This window comes from Pan troglodytes, chromosome 2, assembly GCF_028858775.2.
Source record: "Pan troglodytes isolate AG18354 chromosome 2, NHGRI_mPanTro3-v2.0_pri, whole genome shotgun sequence".
In the NCBI taxonomy this organism is placed as follows: Eukaryota; Metazoa; Chordata; class Mammalia; order Primates; family Hominidae; genus Pan; species Pan troglodytes.
In genome coordinates this window covers 143,645,923-143,668,728 of record NC_086015.1, presented here as the reverse complement: position 1 = coordinate 143,668,728, position 22,806 = coordinate 143,645,923, and the positions used below count along the sequence as shown (strand labels likewise).

At 45.3% G+C, this 22,806-nt stretch overlaps 1 protein-coding gene and 1 long non-coding RNA gene across 4 annotated transcripts in view; one reads left to right on the top strand and one right to left on the bottom strand.

Moving 5' to 3' along the window:
• CLSTN2 (calsyntenin 2) overlaps positions 1-22,806 on the bottom strand; it is a 639,289-nt gene that overhangs the window by 120,792 nt on the left and 495,691 nt on the right. For both annotated transcript variants that reach the window (XM_526327.8, XM_016942061.4), the window contains one exon: positions 6,409-6,594. In XM_526327.8, coding sequence (XP_526327.5) covers positions 6,409-6,594 — 186 coding nt within the window. The remainder of the gene's footprint in view (positions 1-6,408; positions 6,595-22,806) is intronic.
• LOC107970787 (uncharacterized) overlaps positions 1-22,806 on the top strand; it is a 101,726-nt gene that overhangs the window by 74,966 nt on the left and 3,954 nt on the right. Inside the window, exons 6-8 of one of the 2 annotated variants that reach the window (XR_010155808.1) lie at positions 377-473; positions 1,845-1,906; positions 7,719-7,819. This is a non-coding gene — a long non-coding RNA (uncharacterized LOC107970787). Of the gene's footprint in view, positions 1-376; positions 474-1,844; positions 2,089-7,718; positions 7,820-22,806 lie in introns of those variants that run through there. The other variant, XR_010155807.1, reaches the window with a different exon arrangement.

Here is a 22,806-nt window from a genome sequence, read left to right as displayed (position 1 = left end):
TGTAATATCTAAGTTATGCCAGGCACTGCCATTAGAATGCAGCAATGAACCCAACAGAAGTGGCTCTACCTTGGGGGATGCAATGAAAGTCTTTTATTTTCTGAAGGAAGAAGCTTGGTGGGTGGAGGAGTTCAGTGATATGGAATCTCAGGGGAAGCGAGGGAGGCCCTCTTGACAAGTGCCGTATGGACTGCCGGGACTTTGTGGTGGTCGAATGTATTCTATTCACAACACAAATCTCTGACCCACTGATATCAGCTTAGCCATGAGACTTGCTCTGATGGATGAAATATGTGTGCATGTGACATGTGTCATATCAGAGCAGAAACCTTAAGAGCCCATCTGTGGTTCACCATGCATCTTTTCCATCTACCAGGAAATCAACAATGTTTTAGATCAAAGCTGTTCCATTTTCCTGGATCCTAGTGGGGAGCTAACATGGCGCAGAGCCACAGCCAATCCAAGGACATGTGGTAAGAATGATAAATAAACCTTTGTTATTTTAAGACAGTGAAAGTTTGCAGTCAGTTGTTACTACAGCATAACCTGTCTTACCCTGACTGATAATCAATATCAGTGATTGTCATCAGCAGTTAAAATTCCCATTTCTCTATCCGTGTACCTTAAGCATAGGCACAGAGGACTTTTTGATGTCCTTTCAGGAGCTCACACACTATTGATCCCACAATAAAACTATCATTTCACTTCTAGAATCCTAGAAAAGAGGAGTTCCTCCAAGGCCCTGGAATCAGAAACTTGGATTGCCAGGTGAAGGAAACTAGGTTTTGCTTCATCTGGGTGGTTGGCCAGGATCCTGAGTGAGAGCCATGGATACCTAGTTGCTTTCCAGCTTGGTATGTTTTTGTCACTGCAGGCAAAAACCTCCTCCCCAACATAGTGGGCCATGTTGTATTGTAGTTGCTTAAATGACCTGCAAGAAATAAGCTTACGAAAGAAGCCCACTGCTCACTGTCAGCATCCATAACTCAGTGTGTGCAGCCTTTCACTGTTGTATGATTGGGGATCTAATCAGACTTCCAACAGGTGTTCACCTATTTTCCTTAAAGTAAAAGGCCCACTTCATCTCTCTGCGAATGGAGGCACTGGCTATGACTAGGAGACTGACACTGTCATGCTGGGAAGCTCCAGCTCTTTAGCAGTGTCTTAAAGAAACCCATCATGGCTTCCTGTAGTTGGGCTATTATGAGGGTGTGAAAACCTCTGATGGTGGTTATTAGTAAAAGTTCTGTTGAGCTTCAAGGTGCACTAGAAAACCATGAACTTTTATAGCTCCTAAAAAAAATTGCATTATAATTTTCTTAACATGTCTGTCTTCTCCAGAAGATTGAATTTTTTTACGTTAAAAAATTTAAATTGACACATAACAATTGTACATATTTATGGGATACAATGCAATATTTAGATACATGTATACCTTGGGTAATAATCAATTCAGGATAATTAGCAAATCTACCATTCAAATATTTATCACTTCTTTGGGGTGAGAACATTCAAACTCCTTTCTTCTAGCTATTTTGAAATATACAATACAGTATTATTACTATAGTTGCCCTACTGTGTAATACAACACTCGAACTACATGATCTTTTAATCTCTACATTATTTTAAGAGTTGGCACAGCATCTGAATACTCAACAGATATTTGTTGAATTAATAAATTTGTGCAGGAGTGAATGATGAATGAGCCCTCTACCAAAGTCTCCTGGGCTCACATGTATATAAATCCTGAGAACAACTTAGGGTCTGGTCATGCGCACTGCTCTGACACATGAACCACGTGATTTTTGCAGCATGCTCTTACTCTATGGTCTTTTGTTCAACAGGACCTGCCCTCAGCGTTCTTCACTCCACACGACACAGCCGACCCAGACATCATGTGCAGGAGGTACTGGCCAGCAGCCAGGAGCCCTGTGGTCCCTATGAGGAACCACCAAGGTTCCTGGCCTCGCACCACCAAGGGCATATGCACCACCGACTACTTTTCTAGTTTCTGTAATATGTAGTGATGTAGGGCCATCAAAGTGGACCTTTTCTTGGGCTGTTGTTAATGTCAAATTTAATTTGGCCAAGAGGTCTCACTGAGGGCTGCACTCTCATCTCATACTCAAGATAGTTCTGTGACACGCACCTCTGGAAAGCCTGGTGCCTAGATGGCAGGGTCCTTCATGTGGAGCTATGAATTCAGAGGAAGTGATAAGCAGTTGGTCCTGCTTCTCTAGGAAGCCTGGCTTCGTGTAGAGCAAAGGAAGGTGGGGGCCACTTGAGTTACATCTGGCCCCACAAGCTAAAGGGGACACAGAGGTTCAGGGGACCTCCATTTTTTTTGTACAAAGCAGAATGGCAGTGTCTCCGTGCATAAATCCATGAAGCAATATGCCTGACATCCAATGCTTCCCTAGGCCCAAAGAGTCATTTCAAGTGCTTCTGCATCTACTCAGGTACCTCCTGACAGCAGGCTTGACACCAGCTACTGTCCAGCTCCCCAGTAAACCAGATTCCCTCATTGCTCCTAATGGGGTCTAGACTGCAGGAGGAGGAAGCAGGTGGGCAATGTCCAGATTTCCATGATGACCCTCCGAGGAGATACCCGTGGCTAGGTTACTGCACGACTACAGCATCACAGAGGAGACTCCAGAACTCAAACTACCAAGGTAGCTCCACAGACTGACTCCCGGTGTGCATAGAGGGCAGGCAAATGCTGACTGGAGGGAAGGGTTTGGAGAGTTGAAGGGGAGAGAGACCATCCTAGTGGGAGGAGAATGTGAGTGAAGGCTTATGGATGAGAAGGAACCAGGCAGAGGGACCAAAGCAGGTGCCCTGACCAAGCAGAAGCAGAACATCAGGGCGAAATGTGCTGTAGTAATGGATCAGCAGGGTGGAGGCTGATCTTTGGGAGGGTCAAGAATCAGGCTAGAATGTGGTGTTCATACCAGGGTATACCACAGGCAACTGCCATCGTTGTCCCTTAGATGTACCCTTGCTCCTGGATACCTGGCTCTGGTTGGCGGCACCCTCATTCAGTTAGACACTCACACAAGAGCCTTCTTAGAATCCTTTCTTACTCCTGACAGCTAATCAATCATTGAGTCTTGCTGACTCTTGTCTCCAAGCCTGTCTTAAATTCATTTTTCCTGCCATTCCCCTGGTTCAGAACTCATTATCTCTTGCTTAGACCATGGCTCTAATATCCTCATTGGTCTCCCTGTTTCCATCCAAAGTCAATAAAGATTTGTAGGATGAAAAATGCATGAATACTGAGGCTTAAATGGTCATGGCAGCTCCCCAGTTGGGAAGCCCAGCAAGAAGCTTGTCTACCATCCACTGAAGACACACAGAAACTTGTCTCTGGAACTGAAAGTACCCTACAGGAGTTAGGCATTACAACCCAGCTTCCATTTTAGAAGTGATCCAGCCTACATTTCCCTTATAGTTGGAGAGAACCTGAGTCCCTACATGGAAGCTGACCCCAGGATCGGATTTGCATCTGGGCCTCACTCATTTGCTTTCACGCTTTTTATCTGAGCTCTCCTCCAGTGCAGTTCAAAAGCCAGGCTTCTAATGTAGAGGCAGGACTGACCCTGCTCAGCAGGGTTATTGGGACAGGATTACCATAGGTGTGGGGGGCAGTGCCATGGAGAGAAACACAGGCTTCTCTCCTTCAAAGGGCAGCTCCCAACTCCAAATAAGTCCACACCTTGGGGGAAACTGCCTTGCTGGCTGAATTAACCTGCCCTTCTGCAAGGCAAGGTTGGCAGCACAGATGGAATGAGCTGTGTTAACATAAGAGATGCAATTTTGTTCGAAAATTTCTTCCTTCAGGAAATCCTTATTACACTCCCTATCTCCCCATCTCTCCCCAGCAACATTCAAAAGCAAATCACAAGTGCATGCCCTTGGGCCCATCTGATCTTTAACAAGCTGATCCCATCATCTCTTCCTAACCTGGAGGAGTTTAGGAAACGATGCTAACTAACCCACAGTGGCCTGGGGTTCCGTTGACTTATAATTCAGGTGCATGGGGAGCAAAATGGGGTATTCCTTCAAAGTAAGATGTCATCTTAGATGACTTCTCTGCTGCAGAATGGAGGAGAGGACTGGAGGTGGTTTTCTGAATATTGCAGATCCCTTATAACCATTTTTGCAAGAGCTGTATGGAATATTGAAGTTGTGGTGATTTTTCTGATCTGCTGCATCATTCTGGAGAGGTGTGCAGCCCCATAGGCCTTCCCTGCCAGCCAGGTGACGTGAAAAATGGAACATGACAATATCAAGCAGAGTTTATTTCACATTGAGTTCTAAATATTTTTACTTGGTTCCTTGGGTTAGAACAGTGTGGGTGAAGGGGTGTGTGTATGTGTGTATATGTGCTTGTGTGTACGTATGTGTGAAAGTTGAGGGAGAAAAACTGCCCCAAAGATAATAGTGGAGAGGCCCACCTTGGGGGAAGGCAGGCTAGACTGTGCATTCACAGCCTCCTTTTCTTTTGGAGGAGATGCAGTTACCTCCAAATACAAGCCCACTGTAAGAGTAAGCCCTTTCCTAAGCTCCCAAACATGGCTGGAGAGTCCAGTGTGAGTTCCTGAGTATTTTGGGAGAGAACAAGGAAGAAATCAACTATGTGCAGGAGTAGGAGTGAAGGAGGCCCATCACCATGTCAACAGTCTGACTTACTAAGCACATGAGGCACTTCTCGCCTTATGAGATGCTCTTTTTCTCATTTCACAGACTCACTGAGAGATTTACATTCTAGCTCCCGAGGCCTGGATGGAGGCCTGGATGGACAGCCTTAGTGGATACTGAGCTAAAATGCCCATCATTTAGACAGACTTACTTTCAAATCGTGGCTCTGTTGCTTTCTATCTGTGTGACCTTAGACAGGTCATTTTCACTCTCTGGGCCTCAAATTTTTCATCTCTAAAATGGGATGGGTGACCTCCTCATGGTGAAGATGGGAGAACTAAATAAAGTAATGCATGTGAAGAGGCTGGCAGGGCACACAGAGCAGGTGCTCAGTGAAGCTGGCTTTCCTCCATATCCACCTTTCAGAGCACCCCTCCATCAGCTTTGTTTCCTAACTCCTGGCCTGCCTTCTTTCTTGTGGCGCCATCTCACAGCCAAATGACAACAAGCCCTCTCTGTCCCTCACAAGTGAGTATCTTCCTTTGTCTACCGTCACCCTCACCCCAAGCTCTTCTCTGCTGTGGGCAGCCAGACTCAGCTTCATGGGCATGTGACCTTGTTACCTGGGGCAGTGACTATGTGACAGAGCTGAATTTCTACCCTGTCCTAACTTTGCTTATCTTTAACAAACAGACTGCCTGTGATAAAAAGTTCCCTTTGCAGCCAGACCAGCTGAGACTGGTACATAGAACCAAGACAGCCGACCAAAGGACTTCAAAAAGACCTCAGTCTTCATGATAATCTTATTTCCATGCTAAATGATACTCCCTCCAGCACCATGACAGTTGACAATTGCCATGACAATGACTGGAAGAAGCCGTAAAAGGACTAAAAGGGAGACGGTACTACTGATTCCAGGAGGTTCACCACCCACTTCTGGAAAAGACATGAATATTCTTCCGTTTTCTTTTAATGTCAACTCCTTCATTAGAGAAATCCTGTATCTTAAGCCCCTCACCCTCACTTGTTGAGAAGTTGATTGTGAGCCATGCTCCTGCTTCTCAGTTCCACGGCCATTGAATAAAGCCTGCACTGCTTGACACTCACTTTTGGTTTTTGTGTATTGGCTTTGTGATACTGAATAAGGAAAGACTCCATCTTTGGTAAGACCAGCTTTGTCAGTAACAACCTGAGTAGTCATATAGGGCCCAAGGCTTAGTTGTGTTTACTTGGTTTAATGCTTTGCTGTCTCTGTTGTAAAACTCTTGTTAATTTTTGAACAAGAGCCCCAAATTTTCATTTGCACTGGGCCCCACAAATTATATAGCTGGCGCTTTGGGGAGGAGACCAATCCCTTTCCAGGTGACTGACACTACTAACTCTTCATACTGGGTCTGGTCTGATTGCTCTTTCTAAACCAGTGGGGCAGAAAGGAACTCGTGCTTCTTTGGGCCCTGCCCTAGGTACTCCTGAAAGTATCGTGCCATTTAATCCCCGTTTTACCAAAGAAGAGCAAAGGCTTTGCTTTTCCATGTCACTTGCCCAAGGCCACATAACTAATAAATGGAGTCTGAGTCAGGAGTCCACTGCCAAAAACTGGGCCTTCCAACCCTTCTGCCATAAGTAAACTTAAAATCCATCCAGGAGTTACACATATCAGTGCAGGAAGGGAGGGCTGATTCTTGCCTAAGACAATAAGATATGCTTTTTTGGTATACATCATTTAAAAGCAATTGATTTTTAAAATCCCAAAAGGGAAAAACCTACCACATAACTTCTGAAGGGATTTCTCAGAGTAGGTCTCCCGGTCACAACCCTTCCCAATGTAATTAGTCTGCAGCTCTGCGACGATCTGGAGGGAAGACACGGCTCCATCGCACGTCTCCAGGTGGATGCTGGGGAACAGGGGCATGCTCCCGGAGCCAGGCTGGTACTCAATCCTCTTGGTCCAGTCTAAACAAACAAGGAAAGGACGAAAAGTGAATCAGGTGCAGTCAGTTCTGCTGGAATATTTCTTTTAGAAATGTGAATTTGTTCCAACGAATTATTTGCCCCAACACATATATTAGATATTAGGCAACAGTTTGAGAATAATGGCAGGTTTACATTTGCTTATGCAGGGTTTCCTCCCTGGGAAATACTAGGCAAACACAGAAAACTGCACCCAGCTGCACTGAGCCACGTAGGAATGCACAAAACATGTGCAGGCACGTGCATACTCACACGAGCACACACACACACAGTCACACCCTCAAACATATACCAGCTACTTAGTTCACCATGTGTTATAAGCCACACCCGTCCATGCCTGCAGTTACAACTTTTCATTCATTTCCCAGATAATCCTTCAAGGACTTCACAACAACACACCAGAGGCAACCCCCATCATCCCCAAACCTTTTTTTTAATATCTCAAAATTTATGTTTTAACTTTTATTTTAGGTTTAGGTGTACATGTGCAGGTTTGTTAGATAGGTAAATTTGTGTCATGGGGGCTTGTTGTACAGATTATTTCAGTACCTGGGGAGGCAACCTTCTTACATTCATTTCACAGGCAAACGTCAGATCTCAGGGCAAGGTGCCATACTTATTGTAGTACTTGTGCAATATTGTGCTAATGTTTTCTCTTTCTCATTTTTTTCTAATGTGCCACTGATGACATTTTTGGGTGTTGTGCCTCTCACCCCATTTTTTAACTTTGCCTCACGTGGTAATTTTTAGGAAGGCATGTGCCTTGTTATAAAACAAAAGGAAGCATGGTTGTTCAGGGATCTCATGAGGTCACAAGGTAGGGTGAAAGGATTCTCAGACCCTCAGAACTGTGAGTTACTGAAGTAGGTCTCATGGTCTTGTCACTGCTTTTTAGTGAAAAAATAATGTGGAAATGATAAAGCATCAGAGAGGAACAAAATCACGATTAAAATGGCACCATGCAAGAACACAGCAATCAACACATACAAACTCTACAAGTGAGTGTACACAGGAATTGACTGATATAATAACAGCAGCACCTGAAAAGTCAGAGCGGACTCAAGGCAGGCTCCCAGTGACTGACGACATGTGTTTGCCTCCCACAGCGGGCATCCCACGCTCTGCGAGGACACATGTCTGAGACGGCTGTGCAGCCATCCTCAGCCAGACTTATGTGCAGAAGAGTGATTCTGAGTCATCAAGAAATGTGAGTTATGGGTGCTATTAGTTTACTAATCCCAAATGTTTGTCACATAGAACATTGCTAGATGATATCCCTTTGCTGAAGTAGAAATAAAAATCTATAAAGTTGCCTGACCTCACCCATGAGAAACTCAGAAAGTCCTGCATTGTGGGACTCAGTATCAGGCTGCAGTTACCAGAAGGCTACTCAGTTCCCAATGGGCCACTGGAGCCACCATGGTGATACCGGTATCTTGGAAGAGACTGGGCTTTGGGGCTAGCCAGACGGCTTTGTTCACTGAGCAACCATTTGTTCAGGGTTTGTTTCTATGTGCCAGGCTCTGCTGGGAGTACAAAGGGTACAGCAGTGAACAAGTCAGGAGCCTAGGGAGAGAGGCAGGTGATGAAGAAGCCTGTGCTGCTCTAACAGAAAGGAGTAAGTGCTATGAAAGGAGAAGCCAGTGATAGAGAGGGGCTCCTTTAGCTTGAGACTTAACCTCTGAGCTGAGGCCTGAATATCAAGGACAAACGCATTGGGGGAAGCCTCAGGGAAGCATGTGTGAAGCAGATGCAGCAACAATCTTGGCTTGGCTTTGTAAGGTCAGGAAGTTCTTGAGCAGGTTACTGAAGGTCTCCAAGCCTCAGGCATCTCATCAAGGAAATGGGGACCATAGCACTGACCTAATAGTATTGAGGTAAGGATTGAGTGTGAAAATGTGTACATAGCATGCAGTAGGGACTGATCAATGTTGTTCCCTGTCAAGGAAGGAGACAATCCGCCCTCCTGCATCACAACTTTGATACATTTCAGGTACCTTTGCAGTCTGAGTTTAGCTCTGAGCCCCCATGGTCACCAGCTGCCCTTTATGGGGTTTTCTGAGTGTGTCACAAGTAGAGGGTGCATATTACGGATGTGAGATTCATCCCTAGGGTACTTATAATAAGAGGATGTTTGGATGAGAGTGACTAATTGTAAAGGAGAATATCCCTACTTCTATGTTATTTGCCTCAAAGTCTTTAGGAGCTGTATCTGGATTAGCCCATCCCCTCCCAGAGGATGAGATCATGAAGTTGCTGCAGCCCATGCTCTAAAAGCCTCAAGTGCAATCTTAAGGACAAACCACTGGAGCAAAAGGTGGCTTTTTGTCTGGTGTATCTAAAGTCATAATGCCATAGGAAGCCCTCCACACACATGGCCAGCTGTGTAGTGTCCTAGGTACAAAATGCTTCGTGCCACTCTGTATTTCTGTTGTTTCTTCTACTTGGGGTTCCCTTTCTATCACTATCCCTCTTGCCACCTCCTCCATGTGTCCTTCCGGGATTTCTCCAGTCTAGGTAGATGCCCTCTCTCCTCCACGCTTCTACAGTCTTTTCAACATGAGGCTGCAGCATTAGACTCCAAGCTTCATGGTGCCTCTGAGGCCCCATCGTGCTAGTCAGTGCCTGGCACAGAGTAGATGCTCACTAGTGGTAGAAACTGTGACAGAATCCTACAGGCTATCTTTTGATAGGAAATATTTGCTGGGTGGATCTGGGCAGCCCCAGACATCTAACCTTGATTGCTGCCTTGGTAGCACTTCTTGAGCTGCAGACAGAATCCATGGCTTGTTTGCAGCTTCTCTGGTACTGACCCCACCGGCCTGTATCTTCACTCCTGCTGAACCATCTATCGCTTCTCTATATAGAACCATCTATCTCTCCTCTCTCCCCAAACCCTCCATAAACTCCCTTTCTGTCCATTGAAAACGGAGAAAGCAGTTTTGTGCTGGGAGCGGGAGCTTGGTGTGCACCCTGCGGCACCAGTCTTGAGGTTCTCCTGTTTCTGCTAGTGTAGGAGAGCCCTCCCACAATACCTCCCCTCTGGTCATGGCTGGAGGCCTTTTCAATGGAGAAACCCAAGACACCCTCCTCATTGATTCCCTTTATTCAGCAGAGGCTGCAGGCATCACTTTCTCATCTAGATATTTTGGTGGTTATCTATGATGAGAAATTCCACCTCAAATCTTTTTTAAAAGGAGTTCAAATAAACAAGCAAGTAAATCGTGAAGGGAAAAGCCAGGAAGCACAATGCTGAAGGGTCTTCATCCTCTCACTCACCCCCTAGCTGGCAGGGCAGGGCCCTCTCTGGCCACCAGGGAGAAATCAGGTATAAAAGAGTTTTAGGAACATCACAATTGCCAGTTGCTTTGGTGACCTCAAGAGGCTTGTTTTTGAGGGTTTATGAGGAGCAGGCAAAATTGCAACCATATAGTAAAAGAAATCGATGAAGCTTTCTGAGCACAGTGTACTTGAGAGAGTGAGATGCTCACACAAACATCTTCCATTTTCCAAGAAGGAGTTGGGATGGGGTTAAGAGAGCAAAAGGCAAGTCATCAAGTTCAGGCTTTACCACAAGAAATGTCTGTCCCTCCTCATCTCTTGGAGGGTAGGATAGCATCGTTCTTAAAAATATAGATGTTTAATTCAGCATACCTGAGTTTAAATCCCACGCTTACCACTTACTGTGTAACTTTGGGCAAATCACGTATGCTCCATGAGCCTCAGTTTCCTCTTCTGTAGAGTTTGTATCTACCACCCCGGATTTTGGGGGGATTACATGCAGAGTCATTTCAGTACCAAACACAAGGACCATGACCAATAGATATATTATTGGTAAATTACCGTTTATTCAATAACATTTATTGCAAGACATAAGAGGAAATCAATGACTAAGCACCGACAAGGTGCCAAGCACTTTTATACCTATCCTTTCACTTAATCCTTTCAGGGACCCAGTGGGGGAGTGTTATCTTAATTGCACAAATGATAAAACCATGCCTAAGAATTGGTGTGACTTGCCCAAGGCCATGTAGCATTTTTTTTTTTTTTTTTTTTTTTTTTGAGATGGAGTTTTGCTCTTGTCACCCAGGCTGGAGTGCAATGGCACAATCTCAGCCCACCGTAACCTCCACCTCCTGGGTTCAAGAAATTCTCCTGCCTCAGCCTCCCTAGTACCTGGGACTACAGGCACCTGCCACCACGCCCAGCCAATTTTTGTATTTTTAGTAGAGACGGGATTTCACCATGTTGGCCAGGCTGGTCTCGAACTCCTGACCTTAGGTGAGCCACCCACATCAGCCTTCCAAAGTGCTAGAATTACAGGCCACATAGCTTTTTTACAAAACTCCTCCACTATTCTGAGGATTTGCCAGAACTGAGACAACTATAATTTTTACAGATTCATGTTTAACGTTCAATTTATGCTGATATTTAAAATTAAAAGAGTGATAATCCCAATGTTGGCAAAAGGTCAAGAAGTATTGTCAGTTTTATCAGTGTCTGACCTTGAGGGCAGCTTATGGGGGCTGGAGGTTTGCTTTGACACTGAAGACTGCAGAAATCCAGGCTGGAATCTCAACTCTGCCAAATGCGAGTCATGTGAATCTAGCAAAGCTGCTGTCATCTTATAGCCTCCATTGCTTCATCTGCAGATTGGGGAAAATTATATCCCCTCGTGGGCTTATGGTAGCACGAGATATGCCAGGCTAAGGGCCTAACACAGGGACCTTCCAACGAAGGCTCGGTATGGGAATATCCCACCAATTGGTTCAGGAGTGTCTCAAACTTCTCTGAACTGTCCTGCTTGGAAACAAAATCTTTTCAGTTTATAAGGAGCCTAGAGACTACTTTATGAATTGTGGTTCAATTTTTTTCTTAAGTGAAGAGAAAGGGAGCAGCCTGCCTGCTGTTTTAATAATTGGGCCTAAATTACCCTGTAAGTATTCCTGAAAAAGCTATTGGGATTTAAACCCCTTCTTTGTGGATTAAGAACTTTGAAAGATGATGATTTTATTATAACTACCTCTACATTTGGGTAACTTATGTTTTCTTATCAAGAGAACATTAACCACTTGGAAGTTTCATATTAGATGCCTACAGGGGGAATAAAGCTAATCTAAGAGACTTCTGGAAAGCATAGGCTTTGGGGCTGTTGTAATCTAAGACGTTCCGTCCATTGTTCCAATTCTGTGGTCAGAAACAATGCAGAATAATAAAAGGGAAAGAGGTAGGTGTGGCAAACACACGCTTCCTTCCTTAAATGTGCACGCACAGGAGCCTCCAGTTCTTCCTAGTCTCAGCTTCCAATGGCTGGAGAAGCATCAGGATTTCTAGGAAATTGCTGGATTTACACAAAGTGAGTGGCCGGATATTGGGATACCGGGGAGTGAGAGGGATGAGAATGGGGTACCCCAGAACAGGGATTGTTCAGGCAGCTGACACTGCAGCCAGATCTGCAAGCGTTCACTATCTGCCATCTTTTAGGAATTTCTCTGAGGGATGAGTGGCTTTGATTTGGGCACCAAGGGTCTTCTTCCCCTCCTACTGGAAGAAGCTAGGAGGGTACCTTTGCTCAGCAGTGAGTGCTGTCATCTCCACTGACCATCCAGTGCATCTGAATTGGGGGTGAGTCAGGAAGCAGAGATGGGCTGGAGAGGTAAAAGAAGGTCAGATGATGAATGCTGGGTAAGAGGTTTGGATTTAATCCCAGGGCCAGTAAGGAGCCATACATAGGATGTTTAGCGAGGGTGTGAACTATCCAGACTGCTTCAGAGCCATCATTCAGCAGCTGCGTTAGTCCTGGTGTTCATTTCCAGAACAGCAGGATACTCCTGATAGCCACCCCTCGATCAATCCATGCAGGTGTCACCACTGACAGGGCCATACCAGAGGGAATTAACTTCAATTCATTGAAGTTCAGTTCAATTCTATTGAGTTAAATTTAAGAGTGTTAACCCTGCAACTGGACAGATTCAGATTCAGGGATAACCACACCACAGGCAGGGGAGGGGGCAGAGGAGTACCAGTGTCAGCCAGGAGGCAGAAGGAAGGCAAGAAACTGTGGGCACAAGGCTTTACTGTGGCTTCCATGGGAAGAAACAGGTAAGGCAGGGCAAGCATTTTAAGATTCGCTAGTTTGAATAATTCCAGTCAGCTCTTGGACATAGTTGTCTGGTACCTGACCCTGGGGTGATTAGGGCAGGTGAATGGTGTCCCAGAGTGTAAAAGCCCCAAAAAGGGGTGTGTAGGGTTGTGGGCTCCAGATTGGTTAGAGTGCATATGAAAAGTGAGAGGGTGAGATGTTTAGGATCTCTGAGAATCAGCTAAACCCGAGAGGGACAGTCCCTCCAGGGTCAGTAGGGCCCCCAGATGTCAAAACATCAGAATATATACTGGAAAATAAAAGGCATGGTTAATATAGCATTGCAGAATGAGAGGAATGCTGGACTAGAAGAGAACTCCAGGATGTCTTCATCAGGGCCTCATGTCAGTACAGCTCCAGGTTCAAGTGGTGCCATTCAGATGGAAATGATGTGAATAGTACTTCCACTTCTGAGTGTACAACCCAGCAGCTGCCATGTCTTAGAAGGTGCAGACATATGTGAGGCTCGGGAGGGCTTCATGGGGCCCTGGTGTAGGGTGAGGCACTTTGGAGCCAGAAGACAAGGACCTTGGGTGCTGGGCCAGGGAGTGGGTTATTTAGAGCGTCAGAAACAGACTCTTCAAGGCCTTTGCGGAAGGGAGTGACAGAAGCTGACTTCTGAGATTCGCCTTCTCTCCTCTCTCTGCGTGACCTTTAGGGATGAGTTCCTCAGGACCCAACAGTGGGTAGGGCCAAGGTGTCACTTAGACAGTAGGGTGCAGAGGCTGAAAGTGAGGGGCCAGACGCCTGGCTCCAGACCCTGCCTTCTCTGCTTACCAGCTGCTGCACCTTGGGCAGTTACTTAACCTCTCTGTGCCTCAATTTTCTCATCTGCAAAGTGGGAAAACAGCATAACTACATATGGGGATGTTGTGATGACTAAGTAAGATGATAAATGTGAAATGCTTAGCAGAGTGCCTGACATACAATGAGTGGTTAAGAAACACGGGCTATTTTATTAGGCTTCCAAATTTTGGTTCCTTGTCACAAATCCTGCTCTCAGGAGAGACAAGGAAAGGACTATTCCTGGATCTCCTAGGGGCAGGTACTAAAACTTCTGTGAGAGAATGTTTTCCTCCTTTACGGGAGAGGAAACCAGACTGGGGAGAGAGTGAGTCACTTACTGAAGGTCCCACAGCCAGTTGGTGCAGAGCCAGCACTTGTGCCAGGTTGGACAACTTCTAAGTCAAACCCAGAAAAGAATGTCTTGCTTCTTGCTTTTAGGAATTCATATTCTTTTGACATTTCATTAACTGCTATTATGGGTCTACAACCATCAGGTTGGAAATTCAGCTGGAAGGAGGCAGGGGTGGTGAGGAATCAGAGACGCTGGACCTTCAACCCTGGATCTGCAACCAGTTTCATGCTCAGAAGCGCCCCATCTTGGTTTAATGCTCTGCTGTGGCTGTCTTAACTTTCTTAATAATTTTTAAACAACGAGCCCCTTGTTTCCATTTTATACTGGGACCCACAAATTATGCAGCTGGTCCTGCCTTACCAGCTGAGCAACCTTGGGCATATTCTTTAATCTTTCTGAGCTGCAGTTTCTTCTTTATAGAATGGGGACATTAATTAATTGCCCCAAAGGAGTCCACAGAGCATAACTGCTAGGAATCAGGGCTTTGGAGTCAGACCTGGGTGTGAATTCCAGCTCTGCCACTTGGTATCGTGTACTGTGAGCAAGCCATTTTTTTCCTCTATGTTTAGTCATGCAACATGATAATGATATCATTACCTATTTCAGAGTTGTTTGTAGGGTTTCTGTGAGACAATAAATGCAAACCACTTAGCCCTGTATCTGACACATAATAGGCACACACATTTTTGAGCATTAAATTACATAGCTTTTCCTTCTCCAATTAAAACCAATTACACACAGGTACCATTTAAAAAGAAACAAAACACGAATTCTCTGAACTCAATTATGAACATAAGGAATCCCCTCTTTTCCTTTATTACTGACCCTTTTCCATTTACTGTATTTTATTTTCACAAGAGTATTTTATTACCTTTTAATTCCTACGAAGAAGAGATTATTAACTACAAAATGAAAGTGGGGGAAGGATACATATCTCTGTGCCATATCCTCAGTGAAGCCTCAGGGCTGTGACTGTTGCTGTTCTTCTGCCTGTGTACTCGCTCGGTCCCTGCCCTTCCTAGGGCTGGTCCTTCCTTCATCCAGGTCCCACATCACAGGCGACTTTGTAAAGGAGCCCTTACTGGTATTGGCCTCACCTTGATGAGTCCCCCCCAATCTCCACCCCAGCCTCCACTCTCCCTGAGAATTTACTGATTCCTTTAAGTCCCGCTCCCACTCAGGAGCATGACTTGTACATCACTGTTCAATGCCTGGCACATAAAAGTTGCCCAACAAATATCTATGAAATGAGTGAGCAGATGTATGAAAATCAGAACACACATACACATAGATACACACCCAGACATATAAACATGCACACTCCAGTTCTCACATAGGATGGTACATCTTACTTATCAATCATCTGCTTAGCCCCAACCAGCTGCCAAAGGATAGGCTGCTAGGCATTAAAATGGGAAGGATTTGAGACATGGCTGCTGTGTGTGTGTGTGCGTGTGTGTGTACGTGCACGTGTGTGTGTTTGCATGTGCACGTGTGTGCTGTGTATGTGTGCACACCCCCCACCCACCTGAATTGAAATGTCGTGGACAAATGTGAATCCTGAAACTGCACTTAAAACTGGCTTCAACTGTTCTGTATATTTTTAACCTTTTTAGTCCCTAGACATTCTCAATAAATGTCAAATGAAAGAACTAGAAATCTGTTCTCAAATTTTGTCTTGCTCACAAAGTTCTTTCCAGTTTCCTGATGACAGAGGAGATATAATTTGGCCCCAAATCAACACTGTGATGACTGACTCTGTGACCTAAGAAAAGCTTCACATCTATCTGGCAGACCTCAGAGTCATGCACGTTGGCAGAGACTTTGGGGCCTTATTCTGGTAGCAACTGGGAAACTGCGGGCAGCCCCTCGCTGAAGCCCAGGCTTATGTCAGGCCCTCCTCCCTGGCCTCTCACTGCCAGCCAGGAGAACTGGTGCCACTAGTTAAGGGCAATGTGTAAAGACAGCTTGCTGAGCAGACTGCATTGGAGAGATGGCTGGCTCAGGCCTCTGAGACACCACATTCCGTTCCTGGAAGGCTTTGGCCTTCCCCATGCTGTGAGAGGAAACCATCCTATTCTGTGTGGTTCCCTCATGCCAGCATGAGTGCTTCCATTACCCACCAAGTCTCTGATCTTGCTAGTGTTGGGCACCACCTCTTTAGAGCCTGTGCCAAGCCCTCCTTTCCTTTTACCCTGGCTGTCTGGGGGGCCGTGGGTCAGCAGCCAAAGTTGAAGAGAACTCTGTGGTGTTCAGAAGCCTGGACCCACCCAAGGCTCGGCTGCAGCTTTCTCCCAGTCCCTTCAACCCTAAAGACCCTCAGCTCACACCCTTCTCAGCTCCCAAACAGAAACACATCCAGCAGAACTGATGCTGGAAAGTTACAGAAACCACGCACTTCAAAGCAGCCCTTCTGAAAGACAATCCTTCCAAGATCAATGAATTCAGCCAACCAGGGTACTTTCTCTTAGATGTATAGAAATGCTTCTCTCTTATGTACAATAAACATGAGCATCTTCCAGGCAATTTTTTAAAATCTCTTGACAAATGTATTATTAGTGTAAAGATGGAGCAGTGGTTCTTTAAGAATCTTTACTTACATGGCTTTGAAAAACATTCACAATTGAAGGGTAGAGGTTTTCATGCACATATTTTTCAATCTTTTTGAAAAGATGGCTTATGTATACTTTTTCATATTCTAGGTATGTAAATCTCTTTTTAAGCTATCAATTGCACACAGCTTCAAAGCTTTTTTTTTTTTTTTTTTTAATGAAAGGACCATTGTCCTAGGTGGTACTAGAGTGCGGGATTTCCCATTTCTCTGAACAAGAGTCGCAAGCTGAAATCAAATTCTCACTTCTGCAGGAAATACAGTCTAAATCTCCAGAGTCTGTTGAATACACTGATGCCCTCTATTCCCCATGTGTGAGGGTGGGAGAGGTGGCTCTCTGACAGGGTTAGGAGTGTACACTGTCACAAATGGTTAGCAAGATGCTTGACAAAATGTATCTCAGTTTTCAAAATGACCATAGACTTTGGCCCAGTAAATAGACTCCTGAGAAAGGTAGCCAAAATTCAAAGACTTTTGTACTAATTGTCATTGCATTAAAAAGAACAACAGAAGCATGCTGACATATGATAATCACATGGCCCTATCTAACTACAAGGACACAGTCAAGCACATTTGGATACACCTATAGAAGGGGACGTTATGCAGCCACTGAGGGGGTCAGTGAAGTTTTATGATGTGGGGGAATAAATACGACATAAGGTTAAGTGGAAAAACAACATAATGTTCAAATGACTATGTATTGAAAGAAGAAAACAATATTGACAATACTGCATTAATTGAACTATGGGAAATTTTTATTGAGTTTATTCTTTTTAAAATCATTTTCATATGAGGATAAAAAATTATAATTTTTAAAAATTACATTAAAAATATCATGGCAGCCCAATTGCCACTTACTACCTCAGGTTCTCTTAACAGAATGCAGAGCTCATAAGTCTTGCCTGAGAAACATCCTTCTTCCTTGCCTGGGGGTGCCCACCTGGGCAGCCAGACAGCCAGCCTCTTTCTGTTGTCACAGAGGGCTCCCGTTGGCAAGTGTGAGCCCCACCCATGCATTAGACATGGAGTGCTTTGTTGGCATTTGGTGATGAGGTTTTTAGAAACCCAAGGAGGCTGAGAGCCTGAGGAGCAAAAGCCTTGGAATTTGAGAAGGGATGACATACTTTATTATAATATTTTCTTCTGGATCGAGAGCCTGAGAAAAGGGCTGAATTTCCCTAGAAGCTCACCAATGGTGGAAGATTCAGCATGTGTGAGGCTGTCATTAACCAAACCTCCCGGCTGGGCTTGGTGGCTCACGCCTGTAATCCCAGCACTTTGGGAGGCTGAGGCAGGCGGATTGCGAGGTCAGGAGATCAAGACCATCCTGGCTAACATGATGAAACCCCGTCTCTACTAAAAATACAAAACATTAGCCGGGCATGGTGGTGGGCTCCTCTAGTCCCAGCTACTCGGGAGGCTGAGGCAGGAGAATGGCGTGAACCTGGGAGGCGGACCTTGCAGTGAGCTGAGATTGTACCACTGCACACCAGCCTGGGCGACAGAGCAAGACTCCGTCTCAAAAAAAAAACAAACCAAACCTCCCAGCAGGTAGAAGGTCCCTGCTCCTTGCCTGCCTGGTTCAGCCTGTGTGAGGGTGGCTGCTACAACCAGAGATGCAGAGTCTCAGGCCGGAGACAGACACTGGCACTGGGGAACACAGAGAGGGAACACAGCTTTCTCAGCACTGTCCACCAGCAGAGCCTTGTTACTAAAACAAGAGTAACCAAATAATAATGCTTGTCTTAAACTGTGGCTGAAAGTGAGTTCACATTTTACCCTAAATACCAACCTCCACCAACCAAGAACTTATCAGAAATGAGTCCTCCTCAGAATGCATTAGTTTTTAGAGGCCCCAGACAGGTTCCCCGCATTCCCCACACAGGTCTCCCTGGGCTTCCACACCTGCCGGGGCCCCACTGTCCATGCCTGCTGCTCATGTGGCCAGGACTGGCCCTCTTCACCTGACCAGGGAACACCCAAGCCACAGGGGCCCAGACTGGCTGGGATCCATGGAAGGTGGGGAGAAGGGGCTCTCCCCGGGGAGACCTACCTTGTGCCTTTGCCAGGTGAACTCTGGTTATTATGTCCACTGCCTCACAGAATCTCTCTAGACAGTTCGATCTACTTACTTCATGGTCTGCATTGGAAACCTCACTACATCTCTAATAAAAACCAACAGTAACGCACTTACAATGAACTTATTTTTGACAAACGTTTCAAAAACATACACTGCGGAAAAGACAGTCTCTTCATTAAGGGGTGCTGGGAAAACTGGATATGCATACGCAGAAGAATGAAACTAGACCCCATCTCTCACCACATACAAAAATCAAATCAAAATGAATTAAACACTTAAATATAAGACCTCAAACTATGAAAACAGCTATAAGAAAACACTGGGAAAAATCTCTAGGACACTGATTAGTCTGGGCAAAGATTTCTTGAGCAACACCCCACAAGCACAGGCAACATGTTCACAAGGTGAACATGGACAAATGGGATCACATCAAGTTAAAAAGCTTCTGCACAGCAAAGGAAACAATCAGCAAAGTGAAGAGACAACTCACAGAATGGAAGAAGATCTATGCGAACTACCCCTCTGACAAGGGATTAATGACCAGACCATACGAGGAATTCAAACAACTCTACAGGAAAAAAATTCTAGGAATTCAATCGAAGGATGGGCAAAATATTTGAATAGACATTTCTTAAAAGAAGACCTACAAATGGGAAACAGGCATATGAAAAGGTGCTCAACATCACTGATCATCAGAGAAATGCAAATCATAACTGCAATGAGATATCATGTCACCCCAGTTAAAATGGCCCATATCCAAAAGACAGGCAATAACAAATGCTAGCGAGGATGTGGAGAAAAGGGAACCCTTGTACACTGTTGGTGGGAATGTAAATGAATACAACTACTATGGAGAACGGTTTTAAGATTCCTCAAAAAACTAAAAAAGTAGCTACCATTTAATCCAGCAATCCCATTCCTATGTATATACCCCAAAGAAAGGAAATCAAGTGTATTGAAGAGATATCTGCACACCTATGTTTGTTGCAGCACTGTCTACAATAATTAAGATTTGGAAGTAACCTAAGTGTCCATTAACAGATAAATGGATACAGCAAATGTGGTATATATACACAATGGAGTACTATTCAGCCATAAAAGAGAATGAGATCCGGTTATTTGCAACAGCATGGATGGAACTGGAGATCATTATGTTAAGTGAAATAAGTCAAGCACAGAAAGACAAACATTGCATATTCTCACTTATTTGTGGGATCTAAAAATCAAATCAATTGAACTCATAAATATAGAGAGTAGAAGGATGGTTACTAAAGGCTGAGAAGGGTGGTAGGGGGTTGGTAGGGGGAGGTGGGGATGGTTAACGGATATAAAAAATACAAAGAATGAGTAAGACCTACTATCTGACAGCAGAAGAAGGTGACTATAGTCAATAACTTAACTGTATATTTTAAAGTAACTTAAAGAATATAATTTGATTGACTGAAACTCAAAGGATAAATGCTTATGAGGGGATGGATACTCCATTCTCCATGATATGCTCATTTCAGTTTGCATTCCTGTATCAAAACATCTCATGAACCCCATAAATATATACACCTACTATGTACCCACAAAAGTGGTAAAAATAATTTTAAAAAATTTTTTTAAAAGATACAAAAATATATTCAAGATAAAAAAAGGAAAAGAAAACAAACAGGAAAACAAAACACACTAGTCCATCTACCCCATCACTCACCTTTCTCCAAAACCCTTCTCTGCAACACAAATGCCTGTCTCCTGTCAGTCATACAGCCACAACGTTGACAGAAGAGTGGACGGAAATGCCCTGGAGGTGCAGCAGTTAAGCAGCAAGCTCTCCTGCGGATGCTGTTCCCTGCTCCTTCCCATCACTGGCCCCTTCCCCAATCCCTTAGGCATCTGGCTAATGTATTCATCCTTCAGATTTCAGCCTAGGTGCCACCTTCTTGGGGAAGCTTTCTCAAGCCTGGCCACTGTACCTTACCTCTGTTCTCACAGACCCTAGGCTTTGCTTGTCAGTGCCCTGACTGCCCTGTATTGGAATGGACTGCTCACCTGTCTGCCCTCACCTCACCACCGCTCCAGCTCATGGTTCCCAGGGACTGGTCGGGTGCAGAGTAGGCCCTGGGGGAAGTTTCTTGAGTTGAGTGGAGGCTCAGTTAGGCCAGGACTACACTGTCCCTCTGCATGGTTAGGGTGGGGTCAATGCTCCAAGCCCCTAAGTTGGTACTTCATGGGTCACACCACACTTAACAGTGTGAATCCAGAGCTCCTGGGGCCAACCTCGGCCAGCTCGTGGCTCTCTATCCAGTTCCTCCCTCCACCAGGATCTCTGGGAGGTAGATGTGGGGAGAAGGGGGCACTGTTCTGCCCACTTTAGAGATGAGGACAACTGTGGCAGGGAGAGGGGGTGACTTTCTGTGGTCACACACATTATGAGAATCCAAGTATGGCTTGTGTGCAGATGGCAGCATAGGTACCCAGGCTGGCTGGGGCTGCCCTGCACTGGGTCATGCAGAGAGCAGGATGGAAGCCGCCATTTAACAGGCACTTTGCCAGGCCTCTTACCCATGTTATCAACCTGCACAGCATCCATCTGAGGAAGGGATTAGCAGGGTAATTTTACCATGGAGACAATTGAGGCTGAGATATCAAATGACCTGCCTAAGGTCACACAGACAGCAAATAATGCTGACAGGCTGGCCAGACTCCCAAAAGCACTTTAGTCACATCTACTTGCTCTCCTCTGCCTTCACTTTCCTCATTGTTAGAATTAATTTAGGCATTCCTACCTGCCAGACACAGTTCTGCCTTGTGACAACCCTCTGTGATAGGTACTGCTATTAACCTCATTTTGCAGATGCCACATCTGAGGATTCTGAGAGGTTAACTGACTTATCCAATGTCCTTGAGTCAAATGGAACTGGATTTGAACCTGGGTCTTTCTGGCTTCGGAGCCTGCCCTCTGAAGCTGTATCCTCTGCTGACTCCCTGCAGGGAGACATTCTGGCCTGCTGCAAAATTTCAAAGAACTGTCAGTGGAAGAGGGAGTAGGCAGACTGTGCAGCTCAGGGACAGACCCAGGTCCATGGGGAGATGAGGTAGCATGTGGGGCTCTGAGTCAGGAGGCCTGATTCTAGCTGTGGTTCCACCTCTCTACATAACCTTGGGCAAGGCTTTTCCCCTTATGGTGCCTGAGAGGTCATCTAAGGTTGAATGATGAATGACCTTGTTATCCTGAATGAAGACAGGTCCCAGTGGTGGGCCTGGGTGACAAGAGTGATACCCCTCCCACCTCCACCATCCACAAGCCATGGTCCTCTCTCAAGTCTGCCTTACTATCCAATGACATATTTTCTTTTTAACATGGGGGAAGAGTTCTAATTTCAGAACTTTCCCCCAAATAGCTTTCCTCCAATGGCCTCAAAAGATGGCAGTGTTCTCCTTTCCTTTGAGATGCATTGTAGGAAATTGGGCAGGATCTCTATGTCTGCAGACAGATGGAGCTGGCCTCAATATTACTAGCTGTGTGGCAAGTGTATTAACCTCAGTGATCTCATCTGTAAAATGGGAAAATAACAGTTTTCAGGGTTCAGTGAAGAATAAATGACCACGTGCATGCAATGAATGCCCTTAGATAAGGCTTGGCAAATAGTAAGTGCTCAGTGAGTGGTAATGATTACTACTGTTATTATTATTGAGTACTGTTTGGGATGAGTGAAGTCCGCCCACACCCTCTTCCCCTCAGGGCTGATGTTATTGGACCTAGAAAACCTCCAAGTCTCATTACCCTCCAGGCTTATCCACAGGAAAGTCAGATCAAAGCAGACTTGAGCATGGGCGCTTTTATCTGGCAGCTCTTTAAGCACATTAAGATACCATTGAGTAGGTAAATCAGCATCCCGTACAGAGCCATTTGTTGCACCTTAATGATCAGCTATGTCAGTGATGTCAAAACAGGTCATTATTCACGGAGAAGTGCCCCCACGAGGCCCTCCGCCAGAAGCTCAGCTGCTTGCCAGGAAGATCTGAGCAATCCCCTTAGCAGCTGCAAACCCCGGAGCACCTGCCCTGGGGTCACGCTGCTGCAGTCAGTGGAATTCAGGCCTCAGTAATGATTTTTCCAATTATTTGAGGAAAAAATACTCCATTGTGATTTTTTAAATTGAGATGAAGGGAACTAAAACGTGCTGCTGTTCTCTGAGCCCCATCGTGTGTGGTTCTGTGCAAGGCTCTCCACTGGC